General features: G+C 40.4%; 1 protein-coding gene and 1 pseudogene across 2 annotated transcripts in view; one reads left to right on the forward strand and one right to left on the reverse strand.

Moving 5' to 3' along the window:
- Positions 1–551: 551 nt before the first annotated feature.
- LOC309821013 (mitochondrial import inner membrane translocase subunit Tim17-A-like) lies at positions 552–1,042 on the reverse strand (annotated as a pseudogene). Its single transcript has one exon. The product of its transcript is annotated as a mitochondrial import inner membrane translocase subunit Tim17-A-like (transcript).
- A 6,557-nt stretch (positions 1,043–7,599) lies between these two features.
- FAM81B (family with sequence similarity 81 member B) overlaps positions 7,600–25,000 on the forward strand; it is a gene marked incomplete at both ends in the record, with an annotated part of 60,958 nt that continues 43,557 nt past the window's right edge. The window contains 4 exon segments of the mRNA XM_082650309.1: positions 7,600–7,695; positions 11,620–11,734; positions 19,688–19,800; positions 22,695–22,759. Coding sequence (XP_082506435.1) covers positions 7,600–7,695; positions 11,620–11,734; positions 19,688–19,800; positions 22,695–22,759 — 389 coding nt within the window.

Here is a 25,000-nt window from a genome sequence, read left to right on the forward strand (position 1 = left end):
GTCACAAAAAATGTGTATCATTTAAATGTACTTTTTGGGATGGATGCACAAGCCCCTTAAAGTGACCATACCTTACTTGGGGGAGTCAGAGCCACAGACTCACCAGAGAGGTGCCTCAAGGGTCATCTGTCTCATCCAAACCTCTTCTCTTTTCTTTTTAAATAAAGAGCAATCTCCAGGTGTTTTTTTATTGTTTGACTAACAACAAAACCAGGCGGAGAAGTCCCCAAGGAAATGATGGTTGTGCTTCATTGCCGTTTGGCGTTTGGTCCTTCATCTTCTAAGGACTTACTGTAGTTCCTTTTAAATATTTTAGACATCTATTTGGATCACAAATGCAAGCCAAGTATGAATAAATAAATGTATTATCTTTTAAGAACCCCCCTCCCACCATCTTCCTTTAAATAGAAAAAGGAGCCAAATGTCTCTTCATAGCCTATTTGGCCATAGTTGTCCCACCTATGGCTTTAAAAACAGACTGTAACTTGATTTTCTGAAATCCTTCCTTGAACGACAGCTCACTCCATTAAAGAAATCCTGGGAAAGAAGTCCTATTGGTTTCGTCCATAGTCTCTGAAAGGTGAGTATGGTAAACTGGGTTGAAGGCAACTGGGAGAAGTCTTCAGCAAACGGAGGACTGTTGGGGAATTGTGTGAAGGCAAGTCCTGCCAACAAGATACCAGCTCCTTCAATTAGAGCTCGGAAAAAGCCAGCCGTCACGGCTGACCCAACCATAACCACTGGTCCGTTTCTTGATGCCAGAATGGCTCCTCTGCAGGCACCACTTGTGATGGAATTCCAGGGATCTTCTTGCCCTCTGACTTGAACCACACTGCCGTCAGTCATGGAAAACTGAACTCCCCAGACTGCAAAGCTATCTCCCAACTGCGGAGCCCTGGCTTTAAGATGTCAAACTCCCTCCTGGTTTGTGGTTTCTTCCCACCCGAGAACTGCGAAAACCTCTGAGGGCTTGAAAGATACCACCACCTACGTTGCGCATGGTAAAGGCGCCACCACAGTCATCCGCGAGGCGCCAGGGGCGGGGCTCGCACGCCTACTCCTCCCTCTGGACTCCGCCCTCTGGACTCCGCCTTGCCGCGATGCCAGGACCGAGCCTCTTCTTTTTTTTTTTTTTGCGGTACGCGGGCCTCTCACTGTTGTGGCCTCTCCCGTTGCGGAGCACAGGCTCCGGACGCGCAGGCTCAGCGGCCATGGCTCACGGGCCCAGCCGCTCCGCCGCATGTGGGATGTTCCTGGACCGGGGCACGAACCCGTGTCCCCTGCATCAGCAGGTGGACTCTCAACCACTGTGCCACCAGGGAAGCCTGAGCCTCTTCTTTATTGATGAGAAGACTGAGGCCCAGAGAGGCCAGGGCATTTGTCCAAGGATGGTCACAGAGCCGATCAGCAGAGGACAAGTCTAGTCTCCAGACCTCTTGACACAAAATTCAAGGTCTGTGCCACATATATTAACATAATTGCATGAATAAGTCCAGTTCCTGTAGCAAAAACCAGGGATTCAAAGACTGGAATGGATCATAGTGAAAATAGTTCTATTATTTCTAAACAATTTTTTTTCTTAATGGAAAAGTAATACACAACTATTGTGAGGAATTTGGAATGAATAAAATGGGTAAAGAAGACAAAAATCAACTGTAATTGTACCATAAGTGCTATTAACATTTTAGTGCTGCATGTATGTGTAAATATGTGTGTATAGAGAGTACTTACATAGAATATGTATACATACCTGTATAGAGAAAGAATGCATATATAGAATTTATATATATGGATTATATAATACATAGAATTTATATCGGTTTTTTTTCACTTAACATTTCGCTGGTGAACAAAATCATCATTTTAGTGATTGATTTATATTTCATCAGAATCCATTTCTTAAATTTTTTTACTGTTTCACATGTAAGTTGTTTCCAGTGTTTTGCTCTTGTAAATAGGAAGGAGGAAAAGATTTGAAGTTTCAATAAGATGCAGGAAAGATGCATTGCCTAAGCGGGCCAGCGTGGAGTACCAAAGAAGGGACTCTTGGCAGCTGGAGACCTGAAACACTGGGTGCTTATGGAGATACTGAGAAGGGGAGGAGGAATATTCTTGGGCATGTGGAAATCCCCAAGGAAAACTGCTCACAAATCTTCCTGGGCATGGTCCTGTGTATGGATGTGACAACTCCAGAAAGAGTACATAGCTTCATCCAAGGCCAAGACATCTACTCACCTTCCTGTGTCACATAACTCATAGAGAGAAACTACTTTTCTAGAAGACTTCAGTCAAGTGATAACAAAGCTCTTTAGTGCTTCATTTATTTTGGAAAGGACAATTCAATCGAGACAAATCTTCAGAGACTTCTTGAAAGATAATACACCCTTTTTCTTTTCTTTTCTTTTTTTTTTTTTTTTTTTTTGCGGTACGCGGGCCTCTCACTGCTGTGGCCTCTCCCGCTGCAGAGCACAGGCTCCGGACGCGCAGGCTCAGCGGCCATGGCTCACGGGCCCAGCCGCTCCGCGGCACGTGGCATCCTCCCGGACCGGGGCACGAACCCACGTCCCCCGCACCGGCAGGCGGACTTTCAACCACTGCGCCACCAGGGAAGCCCCCTTTTTCTTTTTTTTAAATTGAAGGATAGTTGATTTACAATATTGTTTTAGTTTCAGGTATACAGCAAAGTGATTCAGTTATATTTTTTTCAGATTATTTTCCATTACAGGTTATTACAAGATATTGAATATAGTTCCCTGTGCTCCACAGTAAATCCTTGTTGCTTATCTATTTTATATATAATCGTGTGTATCTGTTAATTCCATACTCCTAATTTATCCCTCCCCCCACACCCTTTTTCTAAATATTCTTAATGAATGCCTGTTGTTTCCTCACATCTGAATAAAGCCTCCCTTTTTTTTGACTCAGTGCAAAATAATGTTCTCCGGTAAAGATGGATGACCTATTTATATCATATTAAAACGAAAGTATATTGCTTCTAGCCTAAAAGCCTATGTTTAGGCTGCTCAGCTAAAATGTCCTCTAGTTATAAAATATTTATAATTTTCCTATGTTTTGCACTTTCAACAGGTTTGCAATTGAAAGGGTAGTGTTTGGGTAGGAACTATGTATTTTTTCTAGTTCAGCCATTTTCTCAAGTAAACAGCAATCTTTTCCCAATGGGCCCTTACTCATTAATTTTTACGTTTAATTCCATCCAAATTTTAGCAAGAATTTCAACACCTGTTTTGAATGATTTTAATTGAAATATCATTCTGATCTTCAAATGGCCACTTTAATTTTCATATTTGCCTTTTTAACTCTTCTCTTGTTTACAGCATTTCCAAAAGACTGGTCTCGTTTTACATTTTGGATCTTAGATGTCGTTTCAAAGAGAAGATTCACAAAGATACAATCATGCAGAGCTCCAGTTAATTAAGACAATGCTTCTTTTCGGAAAGGCCACATATTCCAACTGAAGATGCCATTGACCTTGAAAAGAATGTCACTGGGAGTATTCTCAGGAACAAACTCTCTGAAGCAGTTTTTCTGAAGTATGTTCTGTGGTTCACTATTTCCCTGGGATGATAATAATTGTTTCTCAATTGAAAATAAAATAAGATTACTTGGTTCTATAACTGTGGGAAATACTATACCTAAACAAAGTTAAGCAGTTCGACCTGCTAAAGTACCTGCTGAAGAGGGAGCAAAGGGAAACAGTTTCCCAAACTTACTTGACCATGAACTCTCCTTTCAAGGAAAAATGATGAAATGTCTCAGTGAAGAATTTGAAGCCACTGAGGTAGCTTCAAACGTAAATCATCTCTTTCTCTATGTCCTGCCCCACTGTTACCTGCACAGCTACTTTTATTATTATTATTAATTTTTATTGGAGTATAGTTGCTTTACAATGTTGTGTTAGTTTCTGCTGTACAGCAAAGTGAATCAGCTATACGTATACATATATCCCCTCTTTTTTGGATTTCCTTCCTATTTAGGTCACCACGGACCTGCACAGCTTCTTACTGACAACCCTCCAGATTCTTTTACGTCTTCCGCTCTGTGTCCTTCATGGATTAACATCAACAGGTACTCAGCCCATGTGTTGGAAAGCCTTTTCAATAGAACGTAATATAACTTTTATTTTCTAATTCCTACAAAAGGACAGGTAGCTAACACGTTCCATGGCACTATTTTAACCTCCTTATACATTTCCTCCAGGGGGTTTTGCTATGTGTACACATATTTTGAATTGAAATCAGTGGAATTTTTTTTCTACGTAATTTAGTTGCCTCTCCCATGGTTATTTTCATATAGTGAGGGCTTCTTCCAATAGGAACTACAGTAAAGTTAAATGAACAGCCAGCTTCTTGCCATGGTAGAGGTGGAGGGTAAAAGAAACGTACTCCATGGCCAGGCCTCTACTGCCAGCCCCTGTACCTCATATTTCTAATCTCTTTATTTCTGTCCCCTGAACCAGGTTTGTTGGCCTCCTGATACCTGAGCGTTATCTAGAACCTCAGTAGTAACAGTTTTGTGCTGCTTTCTCTGAATCAAGGGATCCTAGAACCCAAATTAAAATGAGAGAAAAGTAAATTTCCCATGTGAACCATGCTTTTCAGATTTGCTTCCATTGCTCCTCCTTTGACCTGCCCTGGATAGTAATACTGTGTCCAAGAGAGCACCACTGCCTGCAAGGTCCTACCCACCAGCCTGCATCGAATATCCCAGGACCCCAGGGCGACCAACCAGTGCGGGACTTTCAGTGAAAAAAGGCAGGAAAGTTCTGGGCAGACTGACATTGGTCACTCCGTTCTCAAAGAAACCACCTGGACAGCAGTCTTTCCTAGTAGGAGCACAGGGTCAGGGTTGCAGAACCGCCTTTCATGAGATTCTTACTTGAACGCCCTCGCCTTTGGGGAGCTAGCAACCAGCTGTAGCCAGGCCAAGATAATGACGCAGTGCGAATGCTTGCTCCTGTCTCCCTCTCTCCTCCCCTTCAACACCTCCAACTCCCCCCTGAAGCCTCCTCTTTCTATCCCTATGTCCTTCAAGTCTTGGTCACAGAATGCCCCACTTTAGTTTATCATTTCCTTTATCATGCCTTATTGGCAGCTCATTCTAGTTAGGAGAGTCACCTAGATACTTTATCTCCCTTGAGTCTGAACAGAACCGGCAGAGTCAGATGCCCCGTGAGGACGGCTGGCACATCCATCTCCTGGCAGGAACGCCAGTGCTTTTTCTACCTAGTTGTTAGTTGTGACCAGTTGGGTTAATAAACCTTCCTGGTCTGATACAGTCCTTCCAGAATTGTCTGACTGACTCACAGCTTGCTGAATCCACCCTTCCCCATTTACACAGAGAAATACATATCCATGTTCTTTCAAAGAGTGCATACGGAATAGAGAAAACTGAATGAGCATATATGTCAACTTCTCCCTCTCCATTTCTTTTTTTTTTTTACATCTTTATTGGAGTATAATTGCTTTACAATGGTGTGTTAGTTTCTGCTTTATAACAAAGTGAATCAGTTATACATACACATATGTTCCCATATCTCTTCCCTCTTGCGTCTCCCTCCCACCCTCCCTATCCCACCCCTCTAGGTGGTCACAAAGCACCATTTCTTTGTCCCTTACAGCAAGCCTCCCGGACTAGGAACAGTAACAGAGACGTGCTGCAAGAGCACGATTCCAATAGGACAAGTCACGGTTCTTCAGTCAATGAAGAAAAAGAGTCTTCAAGGTTAAAGAAAGTTGCTGCAGGGAAAATGGATCTGGGTTCATGTTCCCAGGACTGCTCCTCCTGTTTGGAGGTGAAAATATCGAAGGACTGGAATCTGTACCTTCAGCCATCTATATTAATATTTCAAGCTTTGTTCAAATGGTCTATAATTAAATTGCTCTACTTCACGTGATAAGATTTGATCTATGTTCTCACCTTAAGAACTCTTTTGTTACTTGGAACATTTTCATTTCTGAAGCTTTAAAAACCTGAATTATTACAAAGGGTACAGGAAAAAAATGATTAAGTTCACACTTTGGGGAAATTGTTCCACATCTCTTCAACACCACAGGTCTGTGAGCAACTATGAATAATATGAAATAAATTTGCTTTTGTAGGGCTTCCCTGGTGGCGCAGTGGTTGAGAGTCCACCTGCCGATGCAGAGGACGTTGGTTCGTGCCCCGGTCGGGGAAGATCCCACATGCCACGGAGCGGCTGGGCCCGTGAGCCATGGCCGCTGAGCCTGCGCGTCCGGAGCCTGTGCTCCGCAACAGGAGAGGCCACAACAGTGAGAGGCCCGCGTACCACAAAAAAAAAAAAAAAAAAAAAAAAAAATTTGCTTTTGTAGAGAGAGAGAGTTAATTTAAGTTTATCCCAGACTAGATTTATCATCCTTTATCTGTATATAAAAAAACTATGAAAATATAAACATAAACTTGGAGTTGAGACCTAAACATGTTGCCAAGATGTTGTAAATTTTTTATGCTTTTTAGTGTTCAACTAACCTTCCATAAAAGATATTTAAAACATTAAAAACTATTCCACATCAAGTGATTTAATATCCATTTCACATACTGCTAAGTCAGTGGCCTGTTTTACATCTTTGATTTGCTTGTTCAAAGCTTTTTAAAATTAAAATATCATTTACTTATTTGTATATCTAAACTCTAAAGAGTATGATTTACATATATGGTAATAATACTCTTTTATATTACTTATATCAATTCGGTTGTTTCTATTGCAGGTAATATACAATCCTCTTCCAACTGATTTATTCAAAAAGGAATTATATTATTTCATAAAACTTGAAAGTCTAATAGGGACATTTGCAAAAGATGTTTGACTTAGTGTTCAGGGAAGTCACCCAGGATCTCATATTGTTTTCATCGTCTGCTCTGCCTTTCATGGTTTTGCTTCATCCTAAGACTGGAACCATTACCCCCGACAGGGGTTTGGTTTTTGTCTCAAACTGGGTTGTGTGAAATCCTCAGGGCTTACTTCCTGATACTCCCTTGTGTCCAGCTCCTACATCTGTGCTCAGATATCTGTTCCACAAGTGTAAACCAGTCACAAAACTCTGCCTGTTCACTGGTTTCTAAAAACAAACAAACACAAATACTATTCTTATTCCAATAAAGACATTAAAAAAATAATAAAAAGAAAAAATATATATACTATTCTTCCTAAGCATTTAATGCTTCTAGAAACAGCTGAAGATTTGCAGTCCAAGGAGGGGTCGCCTCAAGCCCCAAATGGTCCACACTCTTTAAGTGAAACTGTATCCTCACTCTTGCACACACATCCCAGCAATTCTCTTCCCTCCAGGAGCAAATGTCCTCACTGGCTTCCTGCAGAGCAGCTCTTCCCCTCCTCCCTGAAGCCAGGGCACTAGTGGACACGCTCCCCAGTGGATAATGGAGGCATTTTCCTTTAATAAGTGGTTGGCTCCTTCTTGAGATATACTCACCACACCCAGTCTGGCAGGGGAAGGACCCCTGCAGGAACTGAGGCCTAGAGAGAGGCAACCCCATCCCCACCCCTTCCACCAGGTGTGGCAGCATGCCCGGCCCATCCACTGAGACATACTGCCTGGGGAGATGGTAAAAAGTAAACTCCAATTGGATGTTTGGATGACTTTCTACAGTCTTCACCGCTTGGTCAGTGACATGATCATACATTTTCAGTGTTATCAGGTAAATAGCTTGTTCTCTGTCAATTTGGATAAATTGAAAAATTGCATTATTGGATAGTTTTATTACTTAAACATAGAGTTTATTTATTACTAAAACATACTAGGCAAACAAAGAATTATCCAGTGAAATTCCCAAAGATTTTGTTGAAGAAAATTTAAAATAAATAATACATACTAGACCTGCACAGATAAATCCATTCCTCTGACTTTCTTCAAAGTAGTTGAAGTCTTTACTCATAAGTATCTTCAATATCCTTCTTCAATTTTATTTATAGCATTAACATTATTATTGAGACTTGAGCTTTTTAAAAAGCGTTTACAAAAAAAGGCCAAATGTTGGGGAATAAGGAAAGGAAATTATCTACGTTGGCCATTTCACAGTCTAAATTTCACTGTTTCTAACCAAGAGCAATTTAGAGTTAGATGCATTATGAAGCTGTTTCTTTAAAAAATAATTTAGTCACCACCATAATTAAACAGTAGAATTAAGCCACAATAAAGTTTAGCCCCAAATTGCCTTTAGAGAGACTATAACAAGCAGTTGGAGAGTTGCCTGGTTCAGAAATAATGATGTTTGTTTTATTAACTGGTACCTATCGTTCTGCCTGACCTCTGATACAGTAATGAGAAAGGGAGCAGAGGGAGATGAATATGCACAGAGAATTGGACTCTGTCTCCATGACATCAAGTCAAGATGCCTCCTACATCTTTCACCACCACCTGGGAGATGCTCATGAAAGAACTAAGCCTATCTCAGCTTCTGCAAACAGCTCTGGTGACATTTCCTTGAGTGACACCTGTCACCTGCAGAGCCACTTTTGCCTCTTCATCACTTCCCAGTCCATAAATAGCCCCATAGAATAAATCCTCTGAAATCCACATATCATCACAGGTGGGAGAGGGGTGAGGACTGTAGTGGCAAGCAACAATGTCTTTGTGGCAAATTCTAAAAACTCAGAGTTTAGATAAACAGAAGTGCTTTTGTCTTATAAACATTATTTGTGTATAGTTTACCTACTATAAAGTGCATCAATTTTAGAATATAGTCAATAATATTGTGACAACTTTGTATGGTGGCAGATGGTAACTGGACTTACTCTGGTGACTATTTCATAATGTATAAAAATATCGAATCACTATATTGCATACTTGAAACTAATATAATAATATATGTCAAGTATAACTTAATAAAAAATGCACCCATTTTAAGCATATCATTCAGTACAGTTGGATGGATGCTATACACCTAGGTAATCAACACAGTCAAGACATAGAAGATTTCTACCATTCCAGAAATTTCCCTGGTGCCCTTCCCTGTAAATGCCCACTGGAAGTAGTTTTTTATTTCTTAAGTCATAGGACATTTATTTGAACATTTTAAAGTTGAGGTAGCATAAAAAAGAATCTGTTCACTTGCCAAAAACAACATTCAAATCTTTGATTCTTAACATAAACTCAGATAACACTTCTCTAAGTATAGTTTTAGCACAGACTAGCTACTAATGAGAGCCACAGAGCTCTCAAACCTGGCTAACATTTGATGTTTAACATTCCCCCAAAAATCTGAGTAGGAAAGAGATGTTTTAATCTACCTGACATATTCTGAAGATACAAAGATCTCCTACAAAGGCTACATGGTAGGTAGTTAACATGGGTGAGAGGGTTGAGGGAAGGAGGAAGTAAAAATAGAAAGAAAAAAAGACTTCACTTGAAAAATATGTCAGGTTTATGCATTTGCTGTAAAAGTGTATATGGATATATAAGGATATTGAATTTAAAATATAAGAAATAACCACAGAGACACCTCAATTCTTAGAAAAATGTTAAATGTCTCCTAGTGAATCCTCTTCAAGACATTTCTTATTCTATGTCAGATCAAATAATGTTCTCTTCCATCTTAAAAAATAAACACAAACTAAAGTCTAAAACAGTTATTGACGGATGGAAATCGAGTCTGAGATCTGGACTGAAAAGTGCTTTCTCAGCCTGAAGCAGAATCTTCTGCTCTGAAAGTGCTTCCCTGCCTGCTTCTCTAGGGATCAATAGCAGATCAGATAGGAACCTTCCCTGCTGCTGCTGCTTTCTAAGAGATGCGGGAACTGAGCAAGTCGTGAATGCAACCAGAATTCCTCATCTTACACCCCATCCCCATCTCTGTCGGGTGTATTCTGTGAAAGCATCTGGAATTAGCAGGCATTTTCAGCCTGCTCACTTCAAAGCAGCCTGCAGCCAGGAAACTTGTGATTTCTAGTATGACTTCTTAACAAAATGTAAAAACTGGTGCACGCCATTAGAAAATGAAAATATGGCTGAAATTTTGTCCCCATATTGACATTGGTAAGGAAATCTGGGGGAAAAACATAATTGCACAACAAAGGAAGAGTTGCCTTAGTCGTTTTTAAAATATAGAAGCAATTCATATTAATAAAAATATAGTAAACTAGAAAGAAGGAAAACAAATTATCCATAATCTTACCTCCTCAAACCCATTAAAGCTTTGATAAAATTCCTTTCGGAATTTCTCTTAACGTAGTTGAAATCAAACTGTGTCTAACATTTTGTATCTCAGCTTTCCACTTAACATTGTAATATATACATTTAACATATCATAAGTAATCATTAATAAAACTATTTTTTAATGGTTGTCATAATTAAGTCCTACAGAATATTACTCTTAGTATTTCCCTCATCTTGGACAATTAAGACAAACACCAATTTTTAGTTATTTTAACAGTATGGTGAATGTGTTTGTATGTCTTTTTCTGTATTTTGGGATAGTTCCCTGGAATATATTTTAAGATGTACAAATTCTACATTTGGGTATAGAAATTTTATGTCTCTTGTTACATATTTTCAATTTGCCTTGCAAAAATATAATTTTGGGGGGGCAGTTTGGCAATGTGTATCAGGATTCTCATAAATATTCCTATCCTTTGATCCATCGTTTCCTTAGAGAACAATCAGAGGTATATGAAATGATTTTGTGTAAAATATTATCACAGTATTATTACTATTACCAAAACAAGTTGGCCACAATCTAAAGATCCAAAAATAAAAAAGCAGTGAAATAGAATTATGATTAGCCAATTATTGAAATCCTATTTTCAAAAAAAAACAGGTAAAATGTCAAAATATAGCATATCATTAAGACTAAATGGAAAAGTCATGATATAAAATTATATGTATAACATGATGTTTAGTATACATACGCACACACACGTATATATATGACACATACATATATATGCATATGTTCATAGAAGAAAGGCTAAAGACACATCAAAGTGTGTAATGATTATTTCAATAATAATTTCAGAGGGGATGAGTATACAAGAATTCTGCTGGGCTGCCCAGCACCTCTGCTTTCCTTTATAATTACACTCACCATACTTCATCTTAAATGACTGTGTACTTATTGTACATTGCCTTTTAGAATAACATCAGAGAAAACTTTTTTCTGTTTCACTCACTGCTGTATGTCTAGGAAAGAACTTAGAAATTACCCAATAAACGTTTGAATGCTTATGTAACTGACTGAGAGAATAAATGAGTGATTGATGATTGAATGAATTCAACAGAAAGAGGCAGAAGAGATGCCACAAAGAAGAAGGGGGCAGAAAAGGATGAAGATATATAGAGACGTCAAAGATAAGCAGCTTGGCAATGTGGAAAGAGCATAGACTTTAGTCAGCCACACTGCTATATGACTTTGAGAAAGTTCTTCAACTTGTACCTGTAAAATGGGATACTATGCTCATTTAGTTGTTGTGAGAACCCTGCACATAATGGGCACTCAGTAAATGTTTTCCCATCCTCTTAGGTTATAGTTTGGTCTAGTTATTTCTATAACCATGAAAAGCCGATTACAAATTTTCTAGGGAAAAGAATGTGCTGGACAAAATTATTTTCACTTTCATTTTAAAAGCTAGCCAAGCTAGAAGAAGGGCAAAGGGAAGGTGCCCAAACTCTTGCAAGGTTAGGCATCCTGACCATGAGAGGATGTGAGTCTGTAGTACATACTGAAGGAATGAGCCCCAGAGGTAAGTTTTGTACAGAACAGAATCTCATATATTTTAATGGTGGGACATAAAGGTATTCCCAGAGCAAGGAAAAACTTCCCTCTTATGGATTCCATTACCCTTTCTACTGATGAGACAAACAGATGCAATATTAAATTCTGTCCTAGAGCCATTTGGCTAAACATGTGGATGTCGAGGGCCAAAAATACATTCATTGATTTGGGGATTAGAATCTACTTACATGCTTTTCAAAAAGATATTTCCGTTCACCTTGAAGTGCTGGTGCTTGTGTGAGGCTGGATGGCTGGGGACACTGGTCTTATTACACAGCAAAAAGGCTCTTGGAGATCATCAGATCAGCAAGTGGGATGGCTGCCCACTAGCACCTGTGCCTGGCGAGCTGACACCCTCAGGGATGTGGAACTGAGGTCTTTCCGGGCAGGCTGCTGAAGGCACAAGGCTCACTCACCTTGCAGAGCAAGAAACTTCCTTGTAGCAGAAGAGATTTTTGCAGAGAAATGAGGGAAATAAGCCATGGGACTAGAGCAGCTAGAATAAATATTCCCGTTCCCAGTCTCATAGCGATTCTGTAAACTAATTTAACAATGAGCACAAGCTTTTATTGCCTCCACAAAAACTCATGGTTTCTGTATCGGATGGCAACATAATAACTAGCCACTCGAATTGTTATTGTCTTTGAATTATTAGTTTATCTACCTTTGTCATTATAAACCATGGCGGTTTTTTTTTTAGTTGCTGTGTTTTGTTTGTCCTGGACTCTGCACATGTGAGTACGTGTGGCAGACTGTATACAAAGATGAATTCATGTCCCCAGGGCGTATTTTTTCCCTTGACATTTTATTTCATTGTAAATGATCAAAGTTACTATATTTTAACTATTTTATTTATTTTATTTATTTATTTTGTTTATTTTATTTTTGGCTGCATTGGGTCTTCGTTGCTGGGTGCAGGCTTTATCTAGCTGCAGAGAGCAGGGGCTACTCTTAGTTGCAGTGCACCGGCTTTTCATTGCTGTGGCTTCTCTTGTTGCAGAGCACGGGCTCTAGGCACGTGGAATCAGTAGTTGTGTCTGGCGGGCTCTAGAGAGCAGGCTCAGTAGTTGTGGCGCCTGGGCTTAGTTGCTCTGCAGCATGTGGGATCTTCCCGGACCAAGGCTCGAACCCATGTCCCCTGCATTGGCAGGTGGATTCTTAACCACTACGCCACCAGGGAAGTCCAAAGTTACTATATTTTAATGTGTTGCACTTCATAATGTGGTGAGTCAATTAATTTGGCTGATATTAGCCGAAGCCCGGTAAAGGGCGGTAGGAGTCCGGAGGCAGGAAACATAGCAGAGGGAGGTGAGAATTCACTATAGCAGCTTGGCTACAATTAGGTATCTGGGGAGAAGCTGTCTGTTCCGAGGTGGGTGAGACAGAAGTGGTAACAGGGAACCAGGAATGGAAAAAGAGAGCCTCGCTGACAGATGGGAGGAGTAGCAAGGTATAAACACAAGGTAAGGATGACAGCAAGTTGCCCATTGGCACCTGAGGGCAGTATGTGGTAGGATGAACCAGAACCCGGTAGGATGTGGTTCAGCCTTGGGGGGAGGTGCAGATGGTAAATACGACCCAAGGAAGTTGTTCTGAAAGGGAAAACTCCTCCAGTACCACTACAGTGTAGGAAAATCCACATAGACACAGAATCTAAGATGCTGATGGATGCATAGGCAGACGGACAGGAGGGTAGACAGACAGCTGATTGCTTACAGGAATATAGTAGCAATTTTACGAACATGAAGGAGATCCCCCCAATGAAAAGTATGCTCCCTGTAGGTTTGCAGGGATGTCACCTTTAGAAATTCTGTTTTGAGTTGTTCAACGTGTGGCCCTTGGATCTCTGGATCAAAACCAGTTGTTTGAAACTTGTGCAGGTGGGTCCCAGGAGTCTACAGTTTAAGAGGCTCTCCAGGCAAGTTTTATACACACTAATGTTTAAAATGCCTGGACTAGGATATTATCCCTTGTTGGGTGTGAAGGCCATGCTGAATTTATTAGATCCTTTCTGATAGATAACTGGCTGAAACACAGGCAGAGGATAGGACAAGGAACGTTCGGTGATAGAGAGAGAGGCCTTTCCTCTCTCCAAGTGTCAGGAGAGTCCTAGGCAGTAAGAGCTCCTGGAGGTGTCTCTAGGCCTGTTAGGGCGGCAAGAGAAGAGTCAAACTCCTGCGGTTGCCACTCAGACTTTAGGGACAGCCAGTCTGTGCATTTTGCAAAGCTCAGGTAAATGCCAGCTCCTCCCAACTCACATCACATTCATCCACTGTCACCCGTATTTCTGAGCTCCCCTGTAGAATTCTGTCTACACATCTTTACGGAGTTCTTTTATTCATTTATTTACCATATACTTCCTGTGTACTTACCATGTGCCAGACACTATTCTAGACACCAGGGCAGAGCAATGAACAAAGGAGATAAAAATTTCTGCCCCATGGAACTTAGATTCTAGCAGGGGAAACAATTAGTAAGAAAAGTAAATGCATATTAGATAGATAAATGCTAAGGGGGGAGTAGAGCAGGAAAGAGTAACAGGAAGTGTGTGTACATAAGAGGAATTATAAGTTTTAGATAGGGAAGGCCTCTTCGAGAAAGTGGTATTTGAATTAAGACCAGAAAAAAGCAAGGGGGTGAGCAGAGGGTCTCTCCAGGGAAAGTGCATTTAAGCAGAAGCAACAGCAAGATCAAAGGCCCAGAAGCAAGAGCTTGTTCAAGGGGTACCAAGGTGGCCTTTGTGGCTGGAAGAGAGTAAACAAGGGAAAGAGATATAGGAGATGAGGTCAGATGGCTATGGAAGGACCCCATCACATAGATCTCAGAAAGCTTTTGTAGCTATTAGAAAGGTTTTGTCCTTTATAAGATGGAAAACTATTGAAGGATTTTGAGCAGATAAGTTCCATGGTGAGTCTTAAATTCGACATCGTCACTGGCTATTTTGTTGAGAATAGTTGGTTGGGGAGGTGGGGGAAGTTTGGCAGAAAGGATATTGGTTTTAGGAAGCCACTGCAATAATATAAGAAAAAACAGTGATAGTTTAAACCAATGTGTCAGCAGAGGAGGTGGGGAGAAGTGACACATTCTGGATATATTTTGAAGGTGGGATGAGCAGGTAGGGTAAGAGAGAAAGAGAGGAGTGAAGGAGAATTCCAAGTTTGGGGGCCTGAGCAACTGGAAAAAGCCTACTGCCATTTACTGCAATGGGGAAGCTTGGATGTGGAGGGGTCACATTTGGGGAAACAGGGATTTGGGGGAATCATCAGCTGATAGCCATGAGATTGGGTGAGATCATGAAGGTAGTGAGTCTAGAGGTACAAGACTGAGCTCTGGGACACTTCATCCCTCAGAGGTAGGGTGACCGACTGTTCTGCTTTGCCCAGGGCTGAGGGTTCCCAGGACACGGGACTTTCAGGAAAGCTCTAAGCAAACTGAGATGGTTGATCACCTGGCTCAGAGTCAGAGAGATGAATGAGAAACCGCTGAAAAGGAAGAGCAGAGCCATGGGAGACTCATAGCCCTGAGAGCCAAGTAAAGAATGAGCTTCAAGTAGAAGATAGCTCTCAACTCTGTCGAATGCTGCTGATGGGGCCAGATGAGGACTGAGAATTGAGCCCTGGATTTAGCCACAGAGAGGTCACCAGGGACCTTGACAAGAGCAATTTTAATGGAAGGTGCAAGGGGCAGAAAGCCTGATTTTAGTGATTCAAGAGTAGTGTCTTTGTCTGTTCATGCTGCTGTAACAGAATACCATAGGCTGTGTGGCTTAAACAGCAGAAGTTTCTTTCTCACAGTTCTGAAGGCTAGGAAGTCCAAGATCAAGGCGCTAAGAGATTTGCTTCCTGGTGAGAACCCTCTTGCTGGCTTGCAGAAAGCTGAATTCTCACTGTGTCCTCACACTTTCATCATTGTGTGTGTGTGCAGAGAGAGAGAAAGAGAGAAAGGGAAAGAAAAAGATTGAGATCACTTTCTCTTCTTATAAGGCCACCAATCCTATCAGATTAGGACCCCAACCCATGACTTCATTTAACCTTAGTTACATCCTAAAGACACTATCTCCAAATACAGTCACACTTGGGGGTTAGGGCTTCAACATATGAAATTGGCAGGGGTGGGTGGGTGGGGGGGAGGACACAATTCAGACCACAGCAAAGAAAGAAATTGGAAAGAGCAAAACAACGTTTCAGGATCTTTTCCTGTGCAGAAAAGGGAAAAAGTGAATGGTAGCTAGAAGAGTATATAGAATCAAATGAAAGTTATGTGTTTTTAGGTGGGTGGAAGACCAAAAAAAAAAAGTATGTTTAATGCCAATGGGAGTTATCTAGTAGAGGGAAGAAGGGTCCTTGAATAGTGAGAGAAAGTGGGACTCAGGACAATTGGGGGATGGACCTGAATGAGGGCACAGATTGTTCATCCATTGAATGAGTGGAGTCAGAATTTATGGACCCAAATGCACACAGGTCTATAAACGCATTGGGTGGGCTTACCAAAATTCCCTCCTATTTACTTCCATATTCATGGTGAAATAGAAAAAAAAGGTCGTCAGCTGACAGTTTGAGTTCAGAGGAAAAAGTATGAGAGTAATTTAGGAGAATGGGAGAGTGATGGACTAAGGAAATGACATACAATTGCCAGGGAGCATTAAGGATCCACTTAGCATTGAGCTCCCCTTTAGACTAGAAGTAAACACTCACACCTTAGCATAATTTAGTATAATGCATCCCAGGATGGATGGTGCCCAAGGAATGATCAGAAGACTTGGGGTCTGGTCAATCAGTTTCATCATTCACTTAATGTAAGTCACTTAACCTATCTGAACCTCCTTGTATTTTTGCCTGTGAAATCAGGATATTCACACCTGAACTGGCTTCCTCATAAGAACCATGAGATGGAACATGAAGAATATCTTCTAAAATGTCAAGTGCTAAACACTTCAGAGATTACTAGAAGACTAGACTGAGTAAAATTAGAATAGCCCAAGGAAAGGTGAAGGGCCCTAAGGGGTCCTCAGGTCCAAATGAGGTCTTTCCAGGAAAGATGGCCTGAGGGCACTTAGGACAACAGGTGAGAGGTGACATGAAAAGAAAAGGAAGTCGAGGAGGACATTACCAATGAGTACTGGCTACTGTGGCCCGGCGCTGGTGAGGCTAGTTTAGCTGAGGACACAGCATTCAGCAGACACCCAGAGTCAGGGCTGCCACTGACCCATTGACACTCTTGTGTGAGTTAGAAATAGGCACCCCTTTCTCAAGACCCTTCCTTTACTTCCACTCATGAGAAAACTGGCCAAGTATACTTACCGTATTAGAATATTTTCTTGACCTACACTTGAAAATTTTTCAGGCAACAAATTGAAAATTTTGTTAGGCCTAACAAACATGAAAATCTGCACTGTTATTGTGTGCATGGTGCCCCCTAGGGCTGTGTAGTGCACAACAGCACACAGCAATACTGTCTCCGCTGACCCTCAGCACTAACAAACCCACTTCACTGACCACCATCTCAAGATTATTCCTTTATGCCTATATTTACAGTAATATCAGAATATAATGTCATTTTAAGTTTTTAAGGTGGAAATTGAACATCATTGGCTTCTTTGCTTTAGGCTATACTCTTGGTAGCCCTGGATTAGGAGGGCTCTTTGAAGACCATTGACTTCCAGGAAGGATTTTCATACACATTCGGCAGGTGGGAATTCAGTGGTACATGTATTTGACGTGCACTGTCCTATTAAAAGCCAAGCAGCCGGGTTTTCCCTGGTGGCGCAGTGGTTAAGGATCCTCCTGCCAATGCAGGGAACACGGGTTTGAGCCCTGGCCCGGGAAGATCCCACATGCTGTGAAAAAACTAAGTCCATGTGCCACAACTACTGAGCCCATGTGCTGCAACTACTGAAGCCCGTGTGCCCAGAGCCTGTGCTCCACGACAAGAGAAGCCACGGCAATGAGAAGCCCGCGCACCGCAATGAAGCGTAGCCCCCGCTCGCCACAACTGAAGAAAGCCCGTGCGCAGCAACGAGGACCCAACGCAGCCAAAGATAAAATAAATAAAAATAAATACATTAAAAACATTTTGTAAAAAGCCAAGCAGCCATTTAGAGAACAAACAAGTTAGACGCTCATTTCACTGGGGCCCATTTTTCTAGCCAAATCCTGTGGATTAGAAGCTCAAGTTAAGGAAAGAAAGAATCATAAGAAGTTGTTTAGCAAAAGGTCAAATCCAGTTTTCCTTTCTCACAGACTCTATCCATTTCTTGGATAATTGCCACCTCGTGATATAATCACTGATAATAGCTACCGTTTAGTGGATACCTAGCCTGGCACTCAGCTGGGTACTTTAAGCGTATCATTGCATTGAATCCTCTCAACCACCTTATGAGATCGATATTATTAGCTCCCCCTAACAGATGAGAAAACTGAGGCTTGAAGAAGGGAGGTAATTTTGCCCAAAGTAAATAGCCAGAAGGCTGAGAAGTCAGGGTCCTAACCAACTCCCTTAGCACCCATATCCACCTGCGCTCAGTCACTGGTGTGTCCGTCTCACTTGGCACTCTATAAAATGACAATTAGAGTGGTGTCATGAGCGTTTTAGACTGCTTGCAGACCGTGAAATATTATATCTCTAAGTTTTAGGGACTTAGCTTTACACTTGAAGACACACCATCGAAGCCAAAAATCATGCGTTCTTTTATCTGTGGGATCAAAATTTGTCATGCAGCATCCTGTACCTCCTGCATGTCCTCGGAGCAAGGCAAACTCAGCACCATCATTTGAAAAGTAACTCAGCCAATAACATCATTTCTGTATGTGAGGGTCAAGTGGTATTAGCAAAGAACGCAAATTCTAATTTTAAACCTCATGAAACTATTTCAGAGCTAAAACAATCCACATCTTTTTTAAACAAGCCAAATCACTGAACAAAATTTTGTCTACAAAGCCCAAGTTCACCCACCCACCTGTCATGGCTGCATTCTTCGTGATGCTCTCCCTGGTGGCCTAGAAAAGTTAGCTGCCTTAACTAGTATACTTGGAGGAAGATTCCAGAGTATGGCAGCATCTCATTTTCTTTGTCTAATTTGATGGAAAGTGGTCTCTTACCAAACGGTGAAGGTGAGATCAGGGGAAGGGTGTGAAATATCAGTTTAAAAATAACCACTTCCCATCCATTGAGACAAAGAGGTGTTGAAGGACCCAGTGATTTTTACAACACTGAGCATTAAGGAAAACACTTGAAGCTCCTAAATCCAGGGACTCAACGACTTAAAGAGTGAGAACCAACCCCACTGACATCACAGATCCTTCCTGCAGTCACAGTGTTGCTGGGCCACCCCAGGAAGATGCCCCAGAAACATGAAGACTTTAGTCTGGATGCGATCAAGACTCCTTAGTACTTTGGCTTTCTGGGAGAGAAAATTAAAAATATCTGTGCCCTTTCAAAAAAAATCCAATCAACAAAAAAATAAAGTCAGGAAATCAGGCATCAGGAGTTCAGGTATTTATCTCATGGATTACTCAAGGACTCTAAATTTCTCATACTTTGCTATCTTACTTCTATTTCTTCTTCCATACAAACAACGTAGCAAATCCCAAAGAAGATCCTCAGATGGCTTCGGCACAACAGGGTGAGGAATCATTTCCTATTATTTTAGAACAGCTTGATCTAAATGAGTGCATCTTAACAGTTTCCTGACTGTCTCATGGCAGTACCTGAGGTGATAAGCTCTTTCTGTAGGTGTGATGGGGACCTGGGAGAGAACTGGGGTGGGGAGAAGGGAAGAAGTTTAAAAGAAATTGGAAGCCTCCCTTTAAATTTCACTGTATGTATAGAAACTGCCCTCAATTTAAAAAAGTAGAAAATTGCCACCACTGCAAAAATTCACTTGCCATAGTTCCTAATCTGACTCAGCGTTCTGGTTGCCTAGATACGGATGTACACAAAAGTTCCTCCCCGACTGCCACGACTGCCACTGCTGCGGAAGAGCCAGATGAACCTGATGGCCCCCTTGTTGGCTCAGCCAGTGACCAAGAAAAGAAAGCAAGTACTCTTAGATATTCATATTCAAAATAGAATATTTTGCTCAGCTTCTTTAAAGCTTAATGTTGCTTAGAGAGATCTAAGGAGTCCTGGAAGAGCTGCTTTTCTTTTCATTCTCCCACATCTCCTGTTTGTCCTGCTTTGCAAAAGTGACTGATGCCAGCACAAGCTGCAAAGAAAAATGTGTCGATACGTTCATTGCACTGACTTTTAATATGTGGAGATAAAAATTAACAAAAATTTGACAATTATTTTTGTGAAGATTTAAAAGGAAAGATGATAAACTCCAAGTGGAGACATTATCTCTAACATAAAACAGAGAATAGCTAACTAGAATTTTTATTGGTATGGACTTGTCATATCTTTCCCATTAATGAAAAAGAACATTCAAATAAGCAGGGTTTTTAGACCTTGCATTGTAATTCTCAAACACCTGACCAGCAGATGCAGCCTCTTGTGATGGGAAGAGGACTGGAAAGCTAGCACAATGTCAAGGACTGATTTTTGGTATCTATTGGCTGTACCACATATTGGCTGTGTGACTTGGACAATTACTTAAACTCTCCTGTTTCCTCTGTGGTGAAATGGGCTAATTTGGCCTATCAGATAAAGATGTGGAGTTTGAATGAGCCACTAAGATAAAGGGCTTGGCAGGTAGGAAGGACATAGTCTGATTATTATCATAATCTATATGATCTTAAGTAAGTTCCGTCTCTGATCCTCAGATTCCTCACCTATAAAAATAATTATCTTAAGTTCTTTCTGTAATAAAGATTTCAGTTACTTAAGGTAACTATTGTTATCCATAAGTTAAAGGTAATGATTCCCACCTTAAAGGGCTGTTTCAAGAATGAAATCACATCATATATGTGAAAGTATTTTATAGTCCGTTAAGCCATGAAGCATTATTATGAAACAGATGAAAACTAATACATGTAAAATGTTCCATAATAATCATAAAGTTGTTTGTGAAACAAATTTGATATAATTATGCTTAGTCTGTAGGAATAGGGGTGGAAGAGCTGACATATTCAGTCAGCAAAAATATAAAAATTTAGTCTTAGATACATCAAAAAATTGCACGAAGAGCAAATAAATATGCCACAATGTTAACAGCTTTTGCTTTAGAATTAACGAGAATTTTTTTTCTGTACCTTTTACTTTTTCTATATTTTTCCAAACTTCCCTGCATTGTCAGGTTTCGCATGTTACTTTACACGTATGTAAGTTGTAGGTGTGCTTTTAAGAGGATGCTATTTATAGTCTTCCAAATAAGACTTAAAAATGAACAAAATAAAAATAAAACAGATAAATAAATAAATAAAACAGGCATATCCAATTGCTTCACCTCGGAAGGAGAAAGGAAGACAATAGTCCAGTAACGTAGTGCCCTTGGACACAGTATTCATCACACCCTTTCATTCCACAAGTACTCACAAAGGACTACTAGGTTCCAAACATACAAGGCCAGGGACCAGCCCACAATCTCCCACAGGCCAGACTGTAGCAGCGGAGAGACGAGAAGGAAAGAGCTGCCGTTAAGTAGGTGAGGAGCCCAGGGCACAGTACTGTTCCAGCTGGAATCCAGAGTGAAAACAGGAACCAGGGCAGAGGACCAATCTCATTCTCTAGGGAGTTAGGATGGTTTCCATAACGCGGACACCTGGGTGCCCAGTGTATTAGTAAATCCACTCTCTAAGGGAAGACCTGGCTTCGGAGCATCAGACCCATTGCAAAGCCCACTCAGCACTGGGGAGAGAGGATCTAAAGCACAGTCACAGCGGCTCACTGGCTCCATCTGAGCAACCTCAAGCTTTTTCTGATTCCCACCACGGAGTGGCCTGGTCAGGAGAGCCTGATTATTGTCAGGTGTCCTATATTAGCTTCTTTGATAAGAAACTTACCCTACTTGTTTTCTTTAACTTTTATTGGAGGAGAGGGGTTCCAATTAAGTTTCTTTGGCCCTAAATTAAGAAGCAAAATGTGGTCATTCCTAAGGCATTTGCAAAAGGAATGATTTCTGTAGTGGGTCTTAACATATTCTGCTCATCATTCTAGTATATAATAACGTAAACCAAGAAAAAATATCCCAGAAACATATTTTGCTTAAGTTTTTAACTGAGGTGGAATACAACTCATACTCTCCCTATTGAATCCAATTCAGTGAGAGGCTATTAAAATGAAGGTAAATCTGTCTTGTTTTTTAAACTTAAATAAGAGAACATTAGAGGTTAAAACATTTTCAGCATAAGCAAAATAGTGAGTACATTTGGTAACCTCTTTCCTCCTAGAAATGCTACAAAATTATGAATTTTCATGCAAGTAGAACTTTCTAGTACCATTTTATTGAATTAGTTGTGTTCATACGGCCAACTATGTTTAATACTAGAAGTTATGTATGTAACTGTGCTCTGTATTTTTATTTCTCATTGACTATAAGAATCTGACATCCAGATTTCTTAGAAAACAAAATTATTTGAATAGACTACTTTTCTAGGTTTCGGCTTTGTTTTCAAAAATTAGCTGATTCCCCTCAGAATTCACCATGTCAGGAATAATTCACTCTATGAGGACATCTTTAGTAACTCCGCCAATAATCATTTGCTATTTCATTAAAAAATTATCCAAGAATAATCTATGGCTTTGACTTTTCCTGAAAATTTTTCTTAACTATGATACCAAATCTATGAAATGTAACACTCTAGAATCTTCCCAGAACTTGATTTTGATTTTAGCCTTGAGCAGTACAAATGGGGGTATGTGCAAGATTAACTGGGCTGGTGATCTATGATCTATAGCACATATTTTGTTTTCAGTTAAAACATTATAAGATGGATAAGATTTCCCTGTAAAGTAGCTAATGATACATTTTAAACCCATGATCTTTGTTTTAGGTAAGATTATCTCCAGCCAAAATGTCAACCAAGAATTCTACAGATCTAGTTGAATATGTTGACAAGTAAGTCTGTGAATTACAACAGTTTTAACTATTTACTATACTTGATGATTACGTTAGAAATTAAAGTGCCTGAATGAGATCTTTGAGTTCATCTAAACTAGTTCTCTGCTTTCAGAAGGACTGCATTAAAACATCTCAAGAAGACGAACCTCTCTCTTATTCCTCTCTGATTAACAGAACAAGCCAATTTTACTGTTTCCTCTTTAAGTAACCGCCATAGGTTCCTATAGATTTATGAATAACACAACATAGGCAATGAATGACATACGACAAGATCGGATATAGTTAACTGTGACTTTCAAAATAAATCAAATAAATATGTTAACATTTCATGATAAAAACTCAGGAAATTTTGAAATATATTAAACTAATCATCAGAACGTTTTTGTTTCTGCTATTTACAGTGTCACACCTGGAGCTCATCCAGGGAAGGTCTACAAAAGGGGGAGAGCTCCGGGGACTTGGAAATATAGCATACAATTGATAACATGCACACTGTCCAAAAGATCCTAGAATTCCAATTTGTAAAGGAAGGATACAGGGCAAGGCATATTAGTTTGAGTTTCTATTTGAGTATGTCAGAGGGGGATTCCGTCTGATGTGCGCATTAATGTTCTCAGGGCACTTGGGAGTTAGTCTCAGGCTTTCCAGTAATTTTCTGCATGACTTCACGCAGTCCCATATGTCTCTGGGCTTGTTCTCTCATTTGCCAGATGAAGAGGCTGAACTAGAAACTCTCTAAGACCCACTCACTGTATCTTTAAAATAATTCTGATTCTAAAATATACATCATGACCACAGTGAAAAAAATTGACCAAACAAAGAAAATGATTCAACATGAAAAGAAAATGGATTTTCATTTTTTAAATTACTTTTAACAATGAAGATGACAAAGTTTTAAAAATCACTAATATTACAGTATGTTCACAATTAAGAATTTCCCTGTTCCTTAGCCAGCTGAACTTAAGGCATTCCAAAAAGTTCAACCACAGTATTTCAGCCCCTCTTTTCATGCTACCCATGATTTGTATTTGCTTATGTGACAATGAGGCTGTAATTTAGAGAATGGAACCAAACAAGGGGAAAGGTTTTTTTTTGTTTTTGTTTTTTTTTGCGGTACGTTGGCCTCTCACTGTTGTGGCCTCTCCCGTTGCGGAGCACAGGCTCAGTGGCCATGGCTCACGAGCCTAACCGCTCTGCGGCATGTGGGATCTTCCCAGACCGGGGCACGAACCCGCGTCCCCTGCATCGGCAGGCGGACTCTCAACCACTGCGCCACCAGGGAAGCCTGAAAGATTTTTTTAATGTTTAGAAATGAGACATTTGGATCGATGGCATTTTTTCTTAGTTAAGTACAATGAATGTGGTATGCACAAAAATAATTATTATAAAGATGTATTGGCTAACCTTGCCATCCAAGGAGAACACAAAGACCTATTCCCACCTGACTCTCCACATGACAAACAAAATAGAAATAGTTCTTCTGATCTGTCAAACTCCAGTATGAACCCAAGTGGATTTCTTTAGCTCAGGATGGTGACTTACATCATAGGAAATGAGAGAAAATTCCTGGAAGATGGCAACAAGCTTAAAACGAAATCCAAGGAAATTTTTGCCATTTCTTGGATTCCAGAGAAACTAAAATTAAGACAAAGGGAAAGAAGTAGTCTATAGTTCAGAGCAAAAGCATGATGACCCCAACATTCATTTCCGCCGTGATCCCTCCCACATTCCTTCTCTTTTTGTCCAAGTCATATATCTAAGAACTTTCTATGTACTGCCTAAGATGGCTGGTTTTCCTTTGGTCTCACTCCTCTAATCTCCCAGAGCAGGCTGCAAACTCCCTAAAGGCAGGGACTCTCTGTCCTTAATGCTTTCTGATACCCCTACAGTAGCCTATCATGATGCATTGAATATCAATTCCTAAGGAACTGTAGTTGACAGATTTAATGGAGAATAATGGTGGAGCAATTGAATCTTTAGGGCTCTGCTTAGAGCAGCAGACTCCTGGGTAGCTGATTAACTGGAAAAGCAAAATGGCATTCGGGCATTTCAATCATCAGTGCAGATATTTTGAATTGACATATCGAATCCAACAAAATAAACATAAAAAACAATAATTTTAAAAATAACTTCTTCCTCACAGTCATAGTATGTATCGAATGGCAACAAATGTATTGATATGCAAGTGGGGTACTCACACAAGTAAAAGTCATTATCGATTCATTAAACAGCCTGAAT

This window comes from Grampus griseus (assembly GCF_964374135.1).
Source record: "Grampus griseus genome assembly, chromosome: 3".
NCBI classification, from domain to species: domain Eukaryota; kingdom Metazoa; phylum Chordata; class Mammalia; order Artiodactyla; family Delphinidae; genus Grampus; species Grampus griseus.